At 35.9% G+C, this 23,601-nt stretch overlaps 1 protein-coding gene across 2 annotated transcripts in view; it reads left to right on the top strand.

Moving 5' to 3' along the window:
* The first annotated feature begins 508 nt into the window (after positions 1–508).
* The window catches only part of bsnb (bassoon (presynaptic cytomatrix protein) b), a 97,066-nt gene continuing 73,973 nt past the window's right edge, over positions 509–23,601 (top strand). For both annotated transcript variants that reach the window (XM_059538311.1, XM_059538310.1), the window contains exons 1-2: positions 509–796; positions 14,006–14,381. In XM_059538311.1, coding sequence (XP_059394294.1) covers positions 618–796; positions 14,006–14,381 — 555 coding nt within the window. In that variant the 5' untranslated portion in view covers positions 509–617. The remainder of the gene's footprint in view (positions 797–14,005; positions 14,382–23,601) is intronic.

The raw sequence follows: 23,601 nt of genomic DNA, 5'->3' as shown, positions 1-23,601 counted from the left end.
TCCAGATTTTCAAATAGTTGTATCTCGGACAAATATTGTCCGATCCTAACAAACCACACATCAATGGCACGTCAATGGAAAGCTTATTTATTCAGCTTTCGGATGATGTATAACTGTCAATTAAATTAAAACGTTCAGGTAATTTAATTTCTTTCAACTCTCACATTTAACTTGCTCTATAATTAATACTTGGTATTAATTATTAATTACTTAATATTTTATTTTATATATATTAAAAGATAATGTTATAATTTAGTATAATTCAGTATTTGGCTTTATTCGATGTAGAGATGCTTATTCTTATAACACTCGAGTCAGAAATCCGTCAGAAATCGATGCATTTTCCAAGGCTGGATTCTACAGGACTCTGTAGATCTAGGACACAAGCGCGTTCACGCCCCCCACCCCCCGCGCTCTCCCGGTTCTGCGCGTGCTCGGTCGAGCCCTTCCGCCGGGCGCACGCGCGCGCTCCGCTCAGGATGCTTGATTGTAGGTGATGATGGCGGAAGAGGAGCCGCGCTGAGTTTTCTCCCAGTTTTTTTTATTTTTTAAATAGACCTCTATCAGACGCTCGTCAGTAGATCTCGTCTTTCTCCTCCGTCTCACGCAGAGGGACTATGGGGAATGAAGCGAGCCTCGAAGGAGAGGGCCAGCCTGGGCAACCGGGAGGCGCTATCCCCGCGGCTGGAGCCCCGGCTTCCATTTCAGCACCAGCGGGCGGCGGACAGCTCCTCAAGCCGAGCAACGGAGCGCCTGCCGGGGGAACGGGCGCCGGACACGGCCCGGCGATGAACAGGTATGAAGAGTCATTTTTAAACGCTTCTAAAGCGTCTTTATTTCTGTGAATTAAATGCAATGCTTTGTGCTGTACGATACGAGTCTGTGGGGTCTAATATTGTGCTTTTAAATTTAAAACAACTAGTAACTTTTAGCCATATTCAGAATCGATCATTTATGTTTTTAACCGCCTTCATTTAGTTGCACTTCATACCCGATGGTTTACACCCAGTCGTATGCATTACCTAAACCTACTAAGCCAGTTGTCAGCTAAAAACCTCTATATGTGCATACGATCAGAAATCAACTAACATATGCTGGACTCAAGGGGTTATTTGATCTCTGGCATACTTGATGCATAGATCTATTTATATATGAGCATGCATATATATATAAGCAGCCATATGAGAATGTTTTTTGGCATGTTTCTCTTATTTAGTGTATATTTTTCTATTCATTACAGACAGTCTGCACTGTTAGCCTTGCTCTGTCCTGAACCGAGCAACCTATGTTAGTTTCAGAGCATTAATGGACATAGTATATTGATGATCTGAATGCATGATTGATAATATTACCAAATGCACATGTATTATCATATTTAGTGGTATATTAAATGCACATGGGAATCTGGTGTCTGATTTGGTTAGTTATAGAGCGAGGCATGTTTTGAGATAATCTGATGCATGTCATACTCTTATTTAGTCATATAAACTTCAGTTTGTTAGGTGTGATGTTTTAATAACACTGACCACAGTCACATGATGTTAAATTCATTGCTTTGGCAGCCAAGCCTAACAGTGCTGATATCAAAATGCACTGGTACTAAAATCTCCCTGTAAAAGACACTTGAGGGATCCGAGAGTGCAAACATGATAAATTGTTATAGCATTAATAATTGATAAAATTTTGACGAGCATCCATGTGACTCATCTGTTACACGTGCAAGTGAACATCTTTCACTACCTCTCTCTCTATTCCTCCCCACCCCTCTATCATCTCCCTCTACGTTCTTTAAATAATATAATGTGTGAATTTCCTTGCACTCGAAAGATTTAGATTAATTCAAACTTTGTGATGCAGCTTTTGCTGTTAGCAAATTTGCTAGCTGTTCTTCTCTGTCTGGGTTCATATTGTGTAGCAGTGTTTCTCCAGTGGTTTTGCATCAGCACACAGATTTTACATTGGACATGAAGTGGCAACCCAGAGCAGTAGCAAAATTGTTTATTGTATAAAAAGTCTCTTGAATTACGATAGCTCGGTGCTCTTGGGAGCCAATAATTCATAGCACAAAGCACATTATGCTTGGTACAGACATTTATTTTTGTCTGGGTTATATTGTAAATTGTGTAGTTTTCATCAGGCTTTTTGGATGAGGGCTGGTCATGTCTCTTGTGCACAGCCTTTGACACCAGCAACAAAACATTTAGAAAGTGTTTCTTTCATTGAAAAATAGTTCATAGTAGTTCATAGTTCAATAGTTCAATTCATTGATAGTTTTTTTCCCCTGCAATCCACTGGTTGAGAAGCACAATTATACTATAAATAGAATTTTATGATTTGATTTTATAAAATTATTTTAGAATTATTATACTGTAAATGCTGATAAGATGCACAACCTTTGATGGCCATGATATGGGAAACTTTTTCTCTTCCATTGTAAAATGTATAATTTTCCAGACCTAAATATGCATATGGTTAGTTGCATTATATTATTCCCCCATAACCCATTAGTTGATCTGAGAATTGATTGGATATTAATATTATATTATCTGATACAGTAACAGATGAATTTGTGTCCTAACACTGTAATTTTTTTATTGTCTACAATAACAGAAGAGTTTGTGTCAATAGACCTTAAGTTTTGATTGGATGCCCACCTTTTGACATCAACAACTAAACATATGGGAAATGTTCTCTTTTCCATTGTTAAAGCTAATAAGCCTATTTATTGTCCAATTTTAAATATGAACAATTATAAAAAAAAGATTCCCTATGCAACCAATTGGTTGAGAATCAGAGATAATCTTATATAATTGTGTAGTAATGACGATTGGATACTTTAATTTGACTCGCATCTACAGTACCAGATAAATTGGTGCCAAAATAATGTACATTTCAATTGGATGCACAACCTTTGACGTGAACAACAAAACATGAGGAAAATGTTTTGTCTTCCATCTTAAAAGCCGATAAGCCTATTTATTTTTCAAAAAAGTTGCACAATTATACGGTTAGTTGCATTTTTATTTGTTTTCCCTTGCAACCCACTGGTTGAACCACTCTTGTAGATCTGATAATATTATAATCTGACTTGCGTCTACAGGCACAGTTGAATTTGTGTCCAAATACTGCAATTTGATTAAATACACAACCTATGACATCAACAACAAAACATATGAGAAGTTTTTTCTCTTTCATTGTAAGTGCTGATAAGCCTATTTATTGTCAGTCCTAAAAATTCACAATTATACGGTTCGTTGCTTTATATTTGTTTCTTTTAGCGTTGTTTTCCCTTGCAACCTACTGGTTGAGAACCATTGTTATATTAGATCATATGCTAGACGTCATTGTCTTAGAAGTTAAGCTTGTTTTGAATCTAGCACAGCTGTCTCAATTGTTCTGAAGTGCAGATGCACTGAGTAACCAACCTGAAACATTGATTTACAATTCAATGATGCAAATGAAATGTATTTGTTGCAGGTGGGTGACCTAGCTGTCAGCTTGTTTATAGTCAGGCCTCTCTCAGTAAGACAATATTCTTGATGTCAGCATTTCTCTATGGTCTGATTGGTTTGTTCATAAGCTAAAGTTGAATCTGCTTGGACGTGTGAAATGCACGGATGCATTTGTACAGCAGTTATGTTACTGCTGCACGTACTGGCTGTCTGTCTGTGTCTGACCGGCATCATTAAAGCTCCTGAACTGGGCGTGCAGTTGCAGTCGTAGCCTTGCGTGAGTGTTTGAGGGAAAAACAAACCCATGGAGGATATTACAACCAGGGCAGGGGAAACATTTGTTTTTCTCATGGGCCATTCTGAGACTCTTCTTTTCTACTTGTGTACGTCTCATGTTTTTATTGATGTACTGAACTTTTGTACAGATTTTTCTGTGTAATGTCATCCCGTCGTACACACGCATGGCGTGGGAAATGGCTGCATCTCCCATTTGTTTGACAGAGTGGTGTTATGTCTTATGTACCATATCAAGGCACTTCATCATTCACTGGTAAAGTGCGTGAGACGCCTACAGATGAGGCAAGATCTTGTGCTATTATCTTCTCATGGGTTTCTTTCACTCCAAAATCTTTTAAAACTGCTGTCAAAGTTTGATGTTTGCTGAAGCATATCTTTAAAATCATTTCACAACATTGCGGTTGGGGAGTAACTTACTGTACTAGAAGTGGTAACAGTACTTATTTAGTAATGTCAAAGTATTTTTTTTGTAAAATAATGTACATTTCTAGTAACAAGCTGCCAATCAAAAGTTTGATTGAATCACCTGGGGTTTCTGGCTTAATTCATTGTAGTGAGTCATTTAATTTGGTTGGTTCATTTTAATTAATTGGTTCAAAAGATGATTCATTTGAGTTAGTCAGTCGTGTTCCTGGAACTCCCTGTGCAACATTGTTTTTTAGTTTTTTGTTTGTAACGAAATAAATGTCTAATATTGTTAAATAGCACTGTTAAGCTTTGGATTCATCATTCAAAAGTTTAGGATTGCTATAATGATAATAATAATAATAATAATAATAATAATAATATTTTATATTGTGAAATATTAATGGAATTTAAAATAACAGTTTTTTTATTAAAATATATTTTAAGATGAAAGGGATTTTTCAAAAGAACATTCTAATATGCTGATTTGCTACTCAATAAATATTTCTTATTATTATTAATGTTGTGCTGATGAATATTTTTGTGTTATTCATGATTTTTTTTCTATTTCTATGTTGCTATTTTTCACTAAACTATTATAATTTCATGAGAAGATAAGTGAAAAGAAATAGCCCCCTTACATAGCTTCAGTATAATTAGCTATTTTTAAGCTTTAGTGAAGTTAAAGGGTTAATCCAAAAATTTAAATTATCCCATGTTTTACTCACCCTCAAAGCAGATGTAGCCCTATTTGACTTTCTTCTTTCAGACGAATCTATATAAATATCCATATTTTAAATGTTACAAACATCTTTTTCTCACTTCCGCTGACTGACGTAGGTGGAAGCCATTCCGTGTGGATGACGTAGAAGGTATGCATAGCGTCAGCGCCAGTGATTAGTGACCCATGAGAAAGCGCGGAGGGGAGAGCAAAACTAAACACCGCTCACAAATTAAAAATACAAAACAAGGATTTGTAAAGAAAAATGTAGGAGGATTTTGATATAATCCAAGAGAAGACTAACTTTATTTTGCTAAAGTAAGCAAACTTTGACACATCTGTCCTACGTTATCCACCCGGAGTGGCTTCCATGTATGACAGTTAGCGGACATGAGAACAAAGTGTTTATAATATTTTAAACATTTTATCAATATATATATATACAGTATATTTTTACAAAAACACATCGATTCGCTACAGGAGGCCTTTATTCACCCCCAGAGCAGTCTGAAGAACATTTTATTATGGATGGATGTGCTTTATTTGACTACTTTTGGACTGTTGAAAAAAATCACCCGCCAACTGCCATTCTAATGCTTGGAAGAGCACAAACAATTTTTTATATAACTCCGAAAGGATTCGTCTGAAAGAAGAAAGTCTTTCACACCTAGAATGCCTAGAGGGTGTGTAGAAAAATTAACTAATTTTAATTTTTGGGTGAACTAACCCTTTAACTACTAATTCTAAAGAATAGTTTCACTGTTTGAACTAGTTTTCAATTCAGTAACTTAAAATTTTAAAGATCTATAGTTTTAAAGCTTTCCCAGCACCGAAAAGCAGTCTTGAGTTTTCATATTATTGTATTTGAGCTTTAAAATAAGAATGGTAAAGTTGAATTATGTATTATTCATGATTAATTATTCATTTATAATAATATTATATAAATTATTAATTGAATCCAGTCACATGGGGACGCATGTGAAAGCGACAGCCTGAAAGAAGTTTCAGAATCAACATGTTTGAGAATATTCATGGCACAAACTCAGAATGTGTTCTTTTGACTGACGGCCAAAATGAGGATCCAGAAGCTATTAGTGTGTTTCTATGGACTTTCCAGGGAAGTGTGTAGTTGTTGTTTGTGCTATTGGTGAAACATGGATGAAGAGAAAGACAGGAGGGATGAGGGAGATGGATGGAGAGACAGAAGAGTATCCGGTGCTTTATTTCCCAGCAGATGGAATCGCAACATCGCTGTCTTAGCCACCAAACATCACCCTCATAAAAGGGCCCTAAATTGTAATGACAAAGAAATCTAATAAATGTTCTCCGTGAGCCTGTGGCATTCTTTTAGCGTTTTCTTTACACTCCCCCTCATTGTCTTTAAACCATTCCATTTAATAAGCCTTGGAAGGAAACACAGATAGAATATAGCCATGCACCCCGGCCCACATGTCGAAAGGCCAATTTTAAAAAGGTTAACGCCAAATCTTCCAGTTTTAGACCTCTTTCATCATATGACACTTAATCTTTAGTTGTTCATTGTTCCCCTGGCCTCCAGACCTTACTGTTCCAGCACGACATCTTCATTGCAAGTCTTTATAGTAGTAATAGTGTTCTGTGTCACAGAACAGTACAGTATAGGCATACAGGACTCCACACTATAACATAGTGCTTAATGCTAGAGTATAGTACACTATATAGCAGTTCAGTTCGAAGGCACTTTAAGGAGTATTCCTGATTCAGTACAAGTTAATCTCAGTTGTTGTCCCTAGTGAAAAATACATATATAAAACTTAGTACTGTCAAACGATTAATCGTGATTAATCACATCCAAAATAAACGTTTTTGTTTACATAATATATGTGTGTATTAATCTTATAGGCCTATATATAAATATACACGCATGTATATCTTTAAGAAACATTTAAAATATTTATATGTAATATACATTTGTAATGCATTAAACCTTCATATTCATTCGGAAGAAGGAGGCGGGAACCGGCGGACAATCAAATAACATTTTATTAATTACAAAAATAAACACAAAACAGCGCACCAGCCCCTCACGGACGACTGGTGCGCTCAAATAAAAACCAAAACACAACTAAAAGCCCAGGCCTGGTCCTCTCTCGTCCTTCACTGTCGTCGCTCCAGTTTTATATCCTTCCATCTCCTACGTGGGACTCGAGACCGGCGGTGGGCCGCAGGTGCCACTGATTTGCCCAATCATTGCCGGCCTCACTCCTTGTTCCCACGTCCCTCGGCCCCGCCCCACTTGCCACAACATTATATTAATATAAATATATACATGGAAATATTTTCAGTATATATACTGTATGTGTGTGTATTTATATATACATAATAAATAAACAGAGTATACACTAATATATATTATGTACTGTAAGCAAAAACATTTATTTTGGATGTGATTAATAGCGATTAATCGTTTGACAGCTCTAATTAAAATATACTTAAATTACATTTATTTACAATTATACTACAAATTCATTTAAGTATTTATGTACTTAATAAAAATACCCTGCAATTGTATTTTTAGTATACTAAACTGGTATACTTAAAAGTTTGCTAAATTTGGAACAACTAATTTTGTACTAAATGCATTTTAATTGTGTGGAAGTATATTTGATTGTGCTAAAGTAGAACTATTGCAAGTATACTTTACATACACCTTAAATATCTTGCATTTAAAGACAGATATTAATCAAAGATCATACAGTCCTCACCAATAATGACATTAAAACACATTTTAGGATTAATATTAAGAAATGTTTATTGTGCACAAGTACAGTAGTACTCCAAATTAAGTTGAATTATAATTTTTATGTCAGTAAGCCACATGTCAGTATATGTTAATAGATTACTATACTTAGTATGAAATAAATGTATTTCAAATATATTAATTTTTTACATAATGTTGGTTACACATATAGACACACAAATAAAATGTTTAAATCATCAATTTTATAGTCATTTAGGGCAGTTTGGGTTCATGTAGTTGAATTATCATGGCAAGTTGTCAAATTAGATAACTTTAGACAGAAATGGTTAGTAAGTGGGTTTTGATATTACATTAGGTTCCATTGTAAGTGCCTCACTATAACCCAGATTTGTGCCTTTTTAAAAGAAAAGAAGGGACAAATGGAATATAATTGTGTGGTAATCAACATTATGCCACAGATCCAGGTTCCAATTTCAGCTTAACTTGTATGCTTGCTTTCCTTTAACACCACACAGTATAGGACTCACTCTACAAAGAAGTATATAGTTATAGTATATAGTGCAGTATTCCTCACAAGACTGTTTCTAGAGCGAGAGGAGACATGAATTCAGTTAGTCAGTCTTCACCCATGCCTGTTCTTCTCATGTGGAGCTGACACCCACTGGTTTTGTACTCTCCTTCTGTCACTCTGTGACTCATCAGAGGTGTTAACACAGGCTCTGTGCAGTAGAGAGAGGAGTGACGGGGACTGCTCAGCACTACAGATCCAAATTAATCTGATCCAGCAGACATGGCTGTCTAAGGCTGCTGTTAGCCCAGCATCAAAGTAAATGCTCACTTCTGTCCGGGAAACACTTTAAGCCCTTTGCACATGCGACTGTGCCCAATTTAGCATTGTATTTAGAGTGCTAGGATTAAAATATTGTAATACTGCATATAGATTTGATGATAAATAAATAATGAAAGAAATATTAGATAGCATATCAGACTGATTTCTAAAGGATCCTGTGACACTGGAGTAATAGTGCTAAAAAATGATTTGCATCACATGAATACATTACATTATAAAATATATTCATATAGAAAACACTTTCTCTGTAACCGTTCAGCAACAGCATTGTTAAGATCTAGAAAAATAGTTAGTCTGAGTGAAAAATGTCTAAATATATACATTTGCCATGCATTTTGAATATAATGAACAGAAAGTACAATGATTACCTGCATTGAGACACAGAGTATAGAAATTACTAATCAGTGCTCCATTAAGATTTCTGCATTCGGGAATAATTACCTGAGCGCTAGATAATGATAAGGAGTACATGGTTCAGTTAATGAGACTATCAATCTTAGCAGACACAATAACTCTGATTTAGCACAAGTTATGGTGTATCAAGTCACTCTGTCAGTAACCATGTCCCTGCTTGTTTTGCTCACTAACATTCAAAGTTTATATTTGTAAACTATTAGTGATAGACATGTATCAAGGGTTTATTAGCAAACAGTATTATAGACTTTATCCCTGTTTATATAGTGTGCTATGGGGTCTATTTCATCAGAAATACAGTAAAAACTGTAATATTTTGAAATATTATTATAGTTTAGAAGGTTATGTAGTTGTGTAACTGTCCTGAATCTGATTTTTGACTATGGAAAATACAGTTAGCTTGGTTTAGCATTAAGTGCATTTAGCCTCTAGCTGTTTGGCTCACTGTTTAATTCACTTTATATTGAATGAACGTATTTGGTAGTGTATAGCTTTCTCTGTTCAGACTTGGCCTCAGGGTTTCAGTTAAGATCAACTCAATGCATATTAATATTAGCAAATACATCAGAGTGTAGAGGATGCATAACTTTTCTTATTTGAATAAATATATAGATATAATGAAATGCCCTCAGCAGAAAATGATCAAGCGTATGATTTAAATTATTTGAAGTCTGTCAGTGAGTTTATTTCTGCCACAGAGAATATATCCTAATGCATTTGTATATGTTGTATCTTATTTAAAACTACTATGTCAGTGATTCTTCCAGACGTCAGTGAGATTAAAAAGACTTCAGCTGAAGTCTTCATCATTTTAACAAAATCATTATTTTATTTATTTATTATTATTATTATTTTATTATTTTCAGAAACCTCGATTTGAACTCAAATATATCTTATTCAATTAGAACAAAATAGAAATAGTAATAACAGCTTATTAGTCTTTTTGCATGTCCACAGTAAACATAATCTACTTGTCTCCCAAAAATGTATGGTGGAAACCCTTGTTTTGTTTTCAGGAATCTATATTTGAACTCAAATATTTCTTAGTAATTTTTTCTTAGAACAAAAAACTCAAGATTTGCTTTTTAGTCTTGCATGCCAACAGTTGGCCGACTTATATTTCACTACACATTGACCTGAGGTAGGAGAAAGCCATTTAATAGAGAAAAAATGATGCACTTTACCTTTAAATATGCTGAAAGATTATATTGTGCCAATAGATAGTAAGCCTACCTGTAAGCCTTTCCACCTGAGCTGAACTGTTGCAAAGTCAATATAGTGTGTAAATTGAATGTTGGGAAGGAGCTTTGGAGCCGTAGTTGGACTGAGATTAAATTTCTTTGCAGAATACAAAGCTGACACTGAAATAATGAACTTTTCTCCCGCTTTGGCGCATCTCAGTTGATTCAGACCTTGGTAATGGCTTTAGATGAAGCGGCACAAGAAAGGCTCTGAAGTTTCACTTGAAGTTTTAGGGCCGCATATAATGAGGGACCAGGTGCTGGAAATATTCCTGGACAGACAACAGAGCGAGCCAAGCGCAGCTCCGCACACACACATACACACATACACATAAGCAAGTCTCAGCCTGACTCCTTGTTACTGTGAAACCTGCTATTTTAGTTCTCACACACTTTTTTCCTTTCTCCTCAGAATCTGACAGAGAAAGTGTAAGCTTTTGAAGTGTCTTGCGTGTGCATTTGAGACTCTCTGTGTGTACCACTGCACTTGTGTTTGTTGGCTCTCTGGAGACTTTGTTATGACCATAGAGAAAGCCTAGAGTCCGTTCTAATTGCTCACTAATCCCAGCACCAGCCTGTGGAAGAAAGAAGAAGAGAAAATCATTACTGCTGTTGACGTGATAAACGACCTCAGAGTAACAGAAAGTCTGCACAAACCTCCTCATGCCTTAATAGGCAACTTGGGGACTTAAAAAGAAAGAGAAAAAGAGGCCAAGAAAGGGTTTGACAGAAGCTTAAGTGAAAGCTAGAAAGCAGGCAGCTGTAAATTCAGCATTGAGGCTTAATTGAAAAGGAAAACATAAGTGAGAAAGCAAAAAGGAAACAAACATGGGATCCGTAAAATGTAGTTGATGTCGATTGTGTTCTAGTTTTGTTTAAAAGAAACAGTTGCAGCTGAAAAAGATGATGCAGTAAACATGCGCTGCTAGAATGTTCCTCTGTCGATGTAGTAATTTTTAAGATACAAATATATGATTCAGTGATTCATGATTTAAGTCTGAGTTTTATTAATTTTATTTAATATCTTTATATCCAAGTTTATTGGTTTAGGTTTAATGCTGTTAATAAAGATTTGTTTATTCATTCATCATTCTGATAAAAAAAAAAAAAAAAAAAAAAAAAAAAATATATATATATATATATATATATATATATATATATATATATATATATATATATATATATATATATATATATATATTATATTAAATATGTCTAAAATATAAGTTAATTGTCGACTATTTGTAAGTTGTAGCTTGTAGTGTAGTTAACTATTTAAAGATTTATTCACCTCTAAATTTTTATTCTGTCATAAGCCCCTTTCACACTGCACGTCGGACCCGGCATATTGCCGGAACACTGCCGGGTCGCCTTCTGTGTGAAAGCAACCACGTCCTGGGATTGATTCCGGCATTGAACCCGGGTCGAGGACCTAGTAACATTGCCGGATTCAACCCGGGACGAGCGCTGTGTGAACAAAAGCCAGCTCTAATGCCGTGTCGAAGTGATGACGCGCGATAACGCGCGACTCTTTTAACGGCTGTTTTGAAGGAAGATCAACGTTCGCAATGAAAAAATATGTGCAAACGGTAATGAAGCAGAGATCAGTTTGTTCCTCACTTTCCGCGCTGACGCCGAGATCGCTCGCTTGCTTTAGTGAAAGTATAACGTGCCTAACGTTTTCGACTCGTACATTACACGTCACGCCCTCATATAATTAGTCACCCTCATGTTGTTCAAAACCAGTAAGACCCAGTAAGTTTATCTTCTGAACACAAATTAAGATATTTTTGATGAAATCCGAGAGCTTTCTGATCCTCCATAGACACCAACACAGCTGACACATTCAAAGACCAGAAATGTAGTAAGAACATTGTTAAAATAGTCCATGTGACATCATCTGTTCAACCGTAATGTTGAGAAGATATTGTTGAATAAAGTTGTTAATTTTTATTTATTTGCTCACAAAAATATTCTTGTAGCTTTATAAATTTAAGGTTGAACCACTGATGTCACATGGACTATTTTAATGATGTCTTTACTACATTTCTGGGCCTTGAAAGTGTCAGTTGGGACAGACAGCTCTCGGATTTCATCAAAAATATCTTCATTTGTGTTCTGAAGATGAACAAAGGTCTTTTGGGTTTGGAACAACATGAGGGTGAGTAATTAATAAGGCAACTAACTAAATGTAAGAACGTTATTTTTAATAATATGGCACAACATTAGTTTTGGGCACTATATTTTTGTAAAAGTGACAATTAAAATGTCAGTATTGTTTAGTAAGCTCGAACTAAACACATTGCCAAGTAAAACAACATACTGGTAGACTAAAACAGTTATGCAATTTCTTTATGAAAGTTTCAAAGTTTCTTTATGACAGACTCCATGACTACATTTATATTAAAGCATTTCATTTTACAGGACACACACTGAGCATCTCTTGCTTGGGTAATTATATTGTCTTATAAAGGCATTTGGATGAGATTCAGTCGTGTCAGCTCTGGGATTGCATAATGTTTTTTGATCATGGTTTGAAATGCGCCATTGACCGTTCTTTTGAGTGAAACAACAATAAATATCTCATTAGAGCATATTGATTAAATGCTTAAATATAGTCACAGCTCTTGTGTGTACTGGGTTCAAAATAAAACTTAGCATGATGTAGTATGACAACGATGTTATAAATTGTCAGTGGCAGATTTTTGAGATTCTTGTGGAGGAAAGCGTGTTTGTGTTTGCAGTAAATGGCAGTTTCATTAAAATGCTTCCTTTGAAAGGAGTACATTTTTTTTTTTTTATGTATTCAGTCACCTGTGAGATCTCCTTCATGGTCAATTTCTGCATCCGGTCATAAAACTATTTTACTTTTTCTGAATCATACCAAAACTTTTCCTTATGCACAGAGCACAGAACTTTTTGTTTCTGTCTGTTATCTGATATTTTAAAAGATTTGACAGATATTAACATAAACTGTTTTAAAACAATACACTTATTATATATTATATTTTAGCATTTTATTATAATAACAAATTATAATACAAATTATTGTTATATTATTGCAATATTAATAATAATAATAAATACTACTACTAATAAAGTTTTATTATTATTATTATGATCTACTCTACAAAATGGCTTTATATTAATAACAATATACTGTAAACACATAACATGGTTTATAATTATTATTATTATTATAACAGTAATATACAAAACTGTATTGTATTAATAACAATAACTAAAACATAACATGATTTATTATTATTATTATTATTATTATTATTATTATACAAATTATTATGTTATTGTAATAATAATAATAATAAATACTCAGAGAATAATTGTTTTTTATTGTTATTATTAAGGGTTAGTTGCTTTGAAAGTTTCTAACCATAAGTAACAGCAATAGTAGCAATGGTTTCCTTAGCACCACTAATGATAATTATTTAAGATAATAAACAGTTTATTTTATTAATAGCCGCTCTATTTATAATAGCCATAGTTTTGTCACTTTGCCACTAAGCAGCATCTGTTCTGTGTCAAAGTTCAAGAATGACCATTTAAGACAATTAAATATGCTTAGCTGAAGAGGAAACCCCCATCACCATATAGATAACATTTCCAGATTCTTTTGGAGAAGCATTAAAAGTCTTTGTCAGTCTGTCTTTTTCCACCCCCAGAATTTGCCCCATTGCATTGATTTATCTTTCTATTTTCATTCAAACCACTCAGGAAGCTGTGGCACAAAGCTCTTTAAATCTCCTCCTGTGAATCCTCTGGGCAGATGGATTCAACAAAGTGTTCAGCTATCAGTGATTTCAAACATATGCCACACCACCCCTGCTTTAATTCAAACACTGATGTCTTTTTTTCCTCCCACAGTATCCAAGGCAAAACTATTCATACAGACCCGAGCATGGGACCCAAACCTGGGGGTCCACCGGGGGCAGGACCCGGCCCCGGAGCACCGACGCAGCCTCAGGGACCTGGTCAGGGTCAAGCTGCACGGAAGAACCTCCAGGTGGACGTGGGGAGCAAGAAAGGTGGACACCCCACCTCGCCCGGAAGCAGCGCTCCCACCTCGCCTTATTCTTTGCCCCAGATCGCACCCATGCCCAGCAGCAAGCTCTGTCCGGTGTGCAAGACCGCAGATCTGACGGGCACCACAGACGGCCAGCCAAACTACAATACATGCACACAGTGCCGCTCCATGGTGTGCAACCAATGTGGGTTCAACCCTAACCCTCACCTCACTGAGGTAAGCAGCCCAACACATGCTCATTCTACTTTTTATGTTGTACAGCACCGGGTAAATAATTTGTAGTCAGTTAGATTTTTCTATAAAGAAATAGTTTTATTGAGCAAGACTGCATTAAATTGTTCAAAAGTGACAGTAAAGATATTTAGAATGTTACAAAAAAAATTTTTTCTTTCAAATGCTGTTCTTTTGAATGTGTAGTAAGGAATGTTTAAAATCAATTATTGAGCAGCAAATCAGCCTATTAGAATGATTTCTAAAGGATCGTGACATTGAAGACTGGAGTAATGATGCTGAAAAATCATCTTTGGATCACAGGAATAAATAAAATTATATTCCAATTATATTTGATATATTATAAAAAATAAACACATATTAAAATAAATTAACTAAAAATAAAAACAGTACACACACATATTATGGGAACAAATTTTTATTTTGGATGCGATAAATCGCGATTAATCATTTGACAATTCAAATACAAAAGTTATTATAAATTTTAATAATATTTCGCAGTTAAATATTAATATTTTCCCTGTCATTATTCATCAAAATAAAATTTTGATGTTTTAACATTTTGAAATGAAGAAATAATGTGAAAAATAATATTATAGTTTTTTAATGCACTGTTTTTTATTTTACAGTGGAATGATACAAGGTAAATATTGTTTATACTGTTTTTATTTAGTAATTTTTATATTATTATTATTAATTATTATTATTTTATAGCAATATTGATTTGTAATCACAGCATTTTGGCTAAATTGTGCAGGCCTGCATGCATAACAATCTTGGCTTTTTTCTTTTTAATTGCAGTTGCAATTTTTATCTGAAAAATGTTTCTATTTCCACCCCCAAATCGTGCAGCATTTATTTTTACAGAATTTTTTATTAAATAAATGCAACCTTGTTGAACTGAGCATAAGAGACCCCCCCCCCCCCCATCAAAAAAAGAAAAGAAAAAAAAAACCTTACCGGTATGTGTGTGTATGTATCAGCTTGACTTAATATGATGTTGCTAAAAAAACATTATTCTGTGTATTTAGTGTAATGAAATGTGTTTATGGGGTTCAAGGTTAAAAAAACTCATTATTTCCCCCACACAGTATATTATTGTTTCTCTTCTATGCCCTGCCTTCTGAAACGCATCAATTTCTACAAAGCTCATCTTTCTGAAAACTGAGGTGTGCTCTGATTGGCCAACTATCCAGTGCGTTGTGATTGGCCGAATACATCAAGTGTGTTTCGGAAATGTTACACCCCTTACCATACTGTGATGGAGCGATGAGACAAAACATTAAAAAACCCATTATAAACGAGGCATTTGTTGCATCCAGTGGGGACATAATTACTGATTATAATGACTTATACTGTGTTTTTATGCGTTGCATTGCGTCGCGCCACGTAAACATAAAACCATGTCTCCGTTTGTGATCGGAGAAACAGCAAACAACAAGCGCTACTCTGCACTGCTTAAAACTTGCGTTTGAATCATCAGTGGCAAATTCTTTAAATATTAAAACATACTTACAGACTGTAAGTCAGAAAAGCTGGCATTGTAGTCTACTCTCCCAGGATCAGTAAACAGTCCTACATAAAATGTGTTGCACACATATGAATATTTGTGTTGATCTGTTCTGGAACAGTGTTGTAAATATAACTTAACCACTGATTTCTTAAGTCCCTAGAGAGAGCTATACCTGTTTGATTTTGAATATTCACCATCAGAAAGCAAAAGTGTTATATAGCAACAGTGAAAGAGAGTGAACATTGCAGTCCAAATGGTGATTTAATGATAGATTTCTGGAGGAGAAAAAGCGAGATGTGTTAAATAAAAATCTCTTGGTAATGAATCCTACGCTTGGCTTCTGCCTCCATCTGACTCGTACCCAGGACACACACTGCATACAACCTGGAACTGCTCAGTAGAGAGTCCTCAGGGGCGCATGGGAAAGTGTGTCTGCATTTTCTCTGTGTTTCTATGTGTAGGATGCAGCGGAAAGACAGAGCCAATGTTCAGAGATGTGTGTGTGGGAGAGCGAGAGGGCGCACGGCTGAGCATGTGAGGGAGAGATTGTTTGAGTGTGTTTGAGGATGTTGCTCAAAGGTGCAAATGGCTGGTGGCACGTTAAATCCTGTAAGTGTAAATTAGGCAATGGACAGGGGGATGGAGAGGAGGGGATGCTGAAGATCACTGTAGAAGGGGCTCTAAAGTGATTTTTGGGGATCTGCTCTCCTTCTCTCTCCTGCTCTTCATCAAAGCCACTAAGGAGTGGAAATGCAAAACAGCCCCATGGTGAGGGCAATTTTATAAGGTTTGAAGAGAAATTCAGACAGACAATCACTGATTCAGAAAGCTGTGTTATAAGTAAATTCTCACTAGAGAAAGTTCTTTTCAGCCCCTTGAGACTATTTATAGAAAATAAGCTACAAAAATAATAATAATAAATGGTCATGGTTATCAACACAAATTTAATATTTAGTAACTTCACCCATCCTGATGAATAACAACATAAACTACATGTCGGGGTCAGTAAGGTATTTCATAATTTTAAGAAATTAATACTTTCATTCAGCAAAGATGCATTGTGCACATAACTACACTGAACAAAATTATAAACACTTTTGTTTTTGCCCACGTTTTTCATGAGCTGAACTCATAGATCTAAGACTTTTTCTATGTACACAAAAGGCCTGTTTCTCTTAAATTTTGTTCACAAATCTGTCTAAATCTGTGTTAGTGAGCACTTCTCCTTCACTGAGATAATCCATCCACCTCACAGGTGTGACATATCAAGATGCTGATTAGACAGCATGATTATTGCACAGGTGTGCCTTAGGCTGGCCACAATAAAAGGCCACTCTAAAATGTTTTATCACACAGCACAATGCCACAGATGTCGCAAGATTTGAGGGAGTGTGCAATTGGCATGCTGACTGCAGGAATGTCCACCAGAGCTGTTGCCTATGAATTGAATGCTAATTTCTCCACCATTAGCCGTCTTCAAAGGTGTTTTGGAGGATTTGGCAGTACATCCAACCTGCCACACAATTGCAGACCACGTGTAACCACACCAGCCCAGGACCTCCACATTCAGCATTTTCACCTCCAAGACCGTCTGAGACCAGCCACCCAGACAGATGCTGCAACAATCGGTTTGCATAACCAAATAATTTCTGCACAAACTGTCTGAAACTGTCTCAGGGAAGCTCATCTGCTTGCTCGTCGTCCTCATCAGGGTCTCGACCTGACTGCAGTTCGCCGTCGTAACCGACTTGAGTGGGCAACTCAAGTGGGCACTTTGGAGAGGTGTTCTCTTCCCAGATGAATCCTGGATTTCACTGTACAGGACAGATTGCAGACAGTGTGTATGGCGTCTTGTGGGTGAGCGGTTTGCTGATGTCAATGTTGTGGATTGAATGTCCCATGTTGGCGGTGGGGTTATGGTTTGGCAGGTGTATGTTATGGACAACAAACACAGGTGCATTTCATTGATGGCATTTTGAATGCACAGAGATACACTGTTGTGCCATTCATCCACAACCATCACCTCATGTTGAAGCATGATAATGCACGGCCCCATGTTGCAAGGATCTGTACACAATTCCTGGAAGCTGGAAACATGCCAGTTCTTGCATGGCCAGCATACTCACTGGACATGTCACCCATTGAGCATGTTTGGGATGCTCTGGATCAGCGTAGCGTGTTCCAGTTCCTGCCAATATCCAGCAACTTCACACAGCCACTGAAGAGGAGTGGACCAACATTCCACAGTCCACAGTCAACAACCTGATCAACTCTATGCACAGGAGATGTGATGCACTGCGCGAGGCAAATTGTAGTCACACCAGATACTGACTGGTTTTCAGACCCCCCCCCCCCCCCCATACCCCCCAATACAGTAAAATTTACAAAATTACAGCACATTTTAGAGTGGCCTTTTATTGTGGCCGTCCTAAGGCACACCTGTGCAATAATCATGCTGTCTAATCTGCATCTTGATATGTCACACCTGTGAGGTGGATGGATTATCTCGGCAAAGGAGAAGTGCTCTCTAACACAGATTTAAACAGATTTGTGAACAATATTTGAGAGAAATAGGCCTTTTGTGTAAATAGAAAAAGTCCTAGATCTTTGAGTTCGGCTCATGAAAAATGGGGGGCAAAAACAAAAGTGTTGAATTTTTAATTTTGTTCAGTGTATATATATAAAAAACAAAATAGTAAAAAAAGAGTAATGATGCTGGAAATTCAGCTTTGCATCACAGGAATAAATTAGACTCTAATATATATTAGATATATATTGATAGATTTTTTTATATTATATATTTCACAATATTAATCAAATAAACAAAGCTTTGGTGAGCATAAGAGAGTAATTTCAAAAACTTTAACAAAAACTGACTCCAAACTTTAGATCAGTGTTATGGTGTATAGCCAAAAACAACAAAAGTCATTTTCATGTAAAAATCTTAAAGGGATTGTTCACCCAAAAATGAAATAATGTCTAGAAAGAGAAATTAAACACTCAAGCTCCAAGATGATAAAACGGTTCCACCGCATTGCTTGTGCATTCAATTCAAAATCTTCTGAAGCCATTTTATAGCTTTGTGTGAGCTGATTTAAATTTATGTCATTATTGACTAGAAAAATAGCACCATTTGTGGGAACAACAGTAACCATCATTGTGCATCCCCAGAGCAAATAACATTGACATAAGTGGCACCATATTTGATTTGAGAACAACAAAAGTGTGAAGACATTTTATTGAATAATGACTTTTGGTGTGTTGTTCCTCACACAAAACTATTGTAGAACTTTAGAAGTCTTTGAATATATACTATTATGATATTATTGTGCTTTAATCATTTTGGATATTAAGAAATATGTTTGGACCCACATGAGGGTGAATAAATAATGACAGAATTTTCATTTTCAGGTGAAATTTTTTACGATTACAAAGGGGATTACATTTGAATATTTACACACATCCACATACAGATTTAACTGTTTTCTTTCCCAAATTGCACTGACTATTCTGAGACATACCACCCTAATAATTTCCGGGATGCGGAAACACAGTCTGGTTCGTAGAATCCAGTCATAAAAACGAAATGCCTAACGCGGACGGAATATGCCACATTTTGGATGACTAAATCAAAAGTAGGTCAGTACACTTGAATCAAAACATGACATCGACTAGTGTCTGTGAATATAAAGCCCCAAAAATGCAATATATGACTTGCACATTCTGCGTGTCTGTGGAGATCAGGCACGGACTGGACACCGGGAGAACCGGGACAATTCCCGGTGGCCTGGCAGCCGATTTTGCCCCACTATTTAATATCATTATTGTATAATTGCCTGCCGAATGTACTAAAGCGATCATTTGCGAATCCGCCATTTGATAATTAAATCTCTAATAAATCATGAATTGTTAGTCATGACTCGCGCGCTCTCCACGCCTCCGCCAAACGGTTTGGATCAGAGTAATCAATGCGAGAGAGAGAGAGAGAGAGAGAGAGAGAGAGAGAGAGAGAATAGAATAGAATAGAATAGAATAGAATAGAATAGAATAGAATAGAATAGAATAGAGTGGACTGCTGGAGCAGAGAAGCAGAACTACTGTTCAGGGTTTCAGGTCAGTTTCATTTGTAAAGATGCTTTTTTGTCTTTGTTTTTTTTATTTATTTTTAATCAAGCAGCAGCACGTTGCTCATCAGTCATCACTCAAAATACTATATAAAGGACATCATTATTATCTGTTGTAATGATACAGTAGTAATTTAGCTGAAAAAAATTCAGATTTTTTTTTATAGGTTTAGGGGGAGCTACGACAGACAACAACACAACCCTTACGAAAATTAACATTTTAATATTTAACTATAAATCCAGAGAAAATGGTTACTATTGTTTAACTGTGATAACCAAAAATGTAAAATTATTTTACAAATGTATTTATTTAAAAATAAATACAAATCCATTTGCAAAAAAAAAACAAGGTTATTTTACTTTTATATAGGCTAATAAAAGCATGGTAATTTTTTGTAAGGGAAAAACATGACTCGTGTACAGTATTAGGATTTTTCTATAAAGATATTGTAGAGTATTGTATTGTAAAGTATAGTTTTGTTCAATCTTGAGTATTAAAGTCAAGAGAGAGATGGATAACAGGGCATAATAAAGAGACTGAAGAGAAAAATGGAAGTGAAGGTGCAGTTCAGGAGAGAACTTTTAATTATTTTGCATGTCCCCAAATTAAAAATTTAAACCTTTTTTATGTCAGGTCAATACAAAAAATAGTTTTGTCCATGAATTTGTTTCTATGAGTTTGAATTTTCCAGTCTGAATTTTTTTCCCAGTCCGCCCCTCCTGTATATTAATGGCAAAGACATGGTTTCATTTACTACACATAGGCCTACTGAAGCTCGCAGTGTTTTCAACCTCTGCTGCCTCAATATAGGAGTACACGAGCACATAAACATAATTTCTAGAACTGCTCTGTGTCACTTCATGTGCATTTTACTTATTTTGAGAAAACTATCATCATATACAGAGACAGCAGTTTCAAAAAAACACCAATGTTTCAGGAGTTTAGTACACAGAATACGTCACATGCTTATTAGATAACTGTATTTAAGTTGATGTATATGCTTTTATTTATTATTCTTTAATTTTCACAAATTTAGAAAAGTAATCAAAAAGTACTCAAAAGTAATTAGTTACATTACTTTAATAAAGTAATTGAAAAAGTTACACTACTATTACATTTTAAACAGGGTAACTTGTAATCTGTAACCTATTACATTTCCAAAGTAACCTTCCCAACACTGGTAATTTTGCATATTAGGGTTGGCTGGCATATCTGTGAGGTTGAATGGATGGTCTTAATTTAGGCCATCTAATTTAGCAATTTGGCTAACATACACACAGTAAAAACAGTAATATTGTGAAATATTATTACAATTTAAAGTAATGTTTGAAGTATAATTTATTCCTGTTTTAAACCTACAACAAGAAACCTACTAATCTTTCAGTATATACTGTATGTATGTCAAGTGTAGCAAGTGAAAACGGATGCTTTTTGATATACTGTACGGATATACCATTTGTCTAGCACATTGCCACATTTTTCACAAAAGGGTCCATCTTTAGAAATTCGATTAGGGGAGTTTTAGAGCCCTGTTGTGCTTTATAAAGACGGGATTGAATTAATTGGGCTCCTGTATGACAGTGGACACTACAAAGCAGCTCTGAGACAGCCTTGATTTATACTGACGCTGCAGCACATAGCATACAGCACTAACTCAGCGTTTTTAACAGCTCTGCTGTCAGTTCCAGCTACATGTGACAAAATGATGGGAAATATGTCTTCTGGCATGTAATTTCAGGGTTCAAGTGTGGTAAGAGCAGATGTTTTATGAGCATATGGTTTAAAATTACTAGAGATCCCTGCAAAATAGAAATACAGCAACAATGGTTGAGCCCAGATTCTGAATTGAACAAATTAGTTTAAATTAGAAGTTTTAAGAATCAAGCAGGAGCCAAGCACAAATTTGAAAGGGGAGACATTATGATATGTCAGGCTATTAAAAAGATAGTTCACCCAAAAAATAAAATTGAATGTTTATTTGCTTACCCCCAGGGCATCCAAGATCCAAGACTTTGTTTCTTCAGCAGAACACAAACCAAGATTTTTAGCTCAAACCGTTGCAGTCTATCAGTCTTATTATGTAAGTGGATGGGAATCACGGCTAAAATATAAAAAATAAATAAATCAATAAATACATACACTAACAAAACCAAATGAATTCACTCAGTGTCTGAACTGTTAGAACTCTCTGGATTGTGTCCTGTTTTGCATGCTCTCAGCAGCAGGTGAGTGAGGCATCTTCTTCTTCTTGCTTTATGGTGGATCGCAGACTTGTAAGTGCATTACCGCCACCTATCTCTCAAATGGACCATTGACACTTTATCTACAATCTTAATTAGGAGTGTCAGTGGTCTACTAGAGAGATAGGTTGTGGTCCACCGTAAAGCAAAAAAAAAAGAAGAATAAGATGCCTTGCGTGCCTGCTTGATAACGCGCTCAGGAGAGCTCTAACAGTTTGGACATTGGATGAATCGGGGGTAAAAAAAACAATATGAATACTGTTCAGTTTTTTACACCGACCCATTGTTATGTGTCTTTACACATCAATGTATCATCACGAGCTGCAGGGTTTAATTTAGCTTTGTTTGTGTTTTTTTATTTTTTATTTTTTCATGGTATGTTCATCCTGTGATTCCATCCACAAAAAATGTTTTTATTCTTGGTCAAGACTCACTTTGTAAGATGAGTAGCATATATTAACTCAATTGTGAGTTGATGTTGCTGTGCATTTGTGTTTTTATGATCCAGTGAGCTACTGTTTACTGTATGTAGAGCGTTACAAACCAATGACTTATGAGGTGTCATTTCAGTTAGGATGCTGCTTAGAAGAAAGCCTCCTGTGTAAGTAATGTTGAGTTGAGTTGAGTTGTTGCTCTATTTTGGGCTTGTCGGAGTACTTCAGTAGCGATGGTTTGTTCCAGGTGTTTAGTGTAAAGATATCGGTTTAAAGCTGAACTCTAAATGTCTTGTGGAGAACAAAACAGAGGGAACATGAGACAAGAAGCAAGAACAGCTGGTGAAGAGGAGATCTGATCAATATGCAACAGACACCTGGAGAAAGAGAGAGAGAGAGGCTTGACATGATGGCAACAACACTTAGTGGGATGCAGGAACCAGAGATATACGGACAGAGAAATAGCAGGGTGGGGAAGGGGGATGGAATGATAGAAGGAAAGAGAAAGTGGCCCTGACACACTCCAGTAGTCACCCACCAGCATGCAGGAGGCGGTTCCACTCTGCCATTGGCTGATCCTCTATTTATAGACCCTGCTCTGTCTCTGCAGTGATCTCCTATTCCTACTGCCAGAGAAAACCAGTGGAGGATCAGAGGAGAGAACGAGATGGATAGACGGATGATGGTGTGGAAATGTAGAAAGAAGAGTCCAAATTTATCAGGCAGGAAGCTAAAAATAATTGTGCTTGTTTGGCATATAAACACAATTGCATCGGAAACCCCTGGGGTAATAATGGTAGAATATGAACATCATGAATTCTCCTCTCTCCACGAGTTCTGAGAAATCTGTGACTTGATGGGAACATGAAACCTAATAGATCGGTCCTGTGTTT

This window comes from Carassius carassius, chromosome 44 (genome assembly GCF_963082965.1).
Source record: "Carassius carassius chromosome 44, fCarCar2.1, whole genome shotgun sequence".
NCBI lineage: Eukaryota > Metazoa > Chordata > Actinopteri > Cypriniformes > Cyprinidae > Carassius > Carassius carassius.
This window is presented reverse-complemented; position numbering and strand designations above follow the sequence as displayed.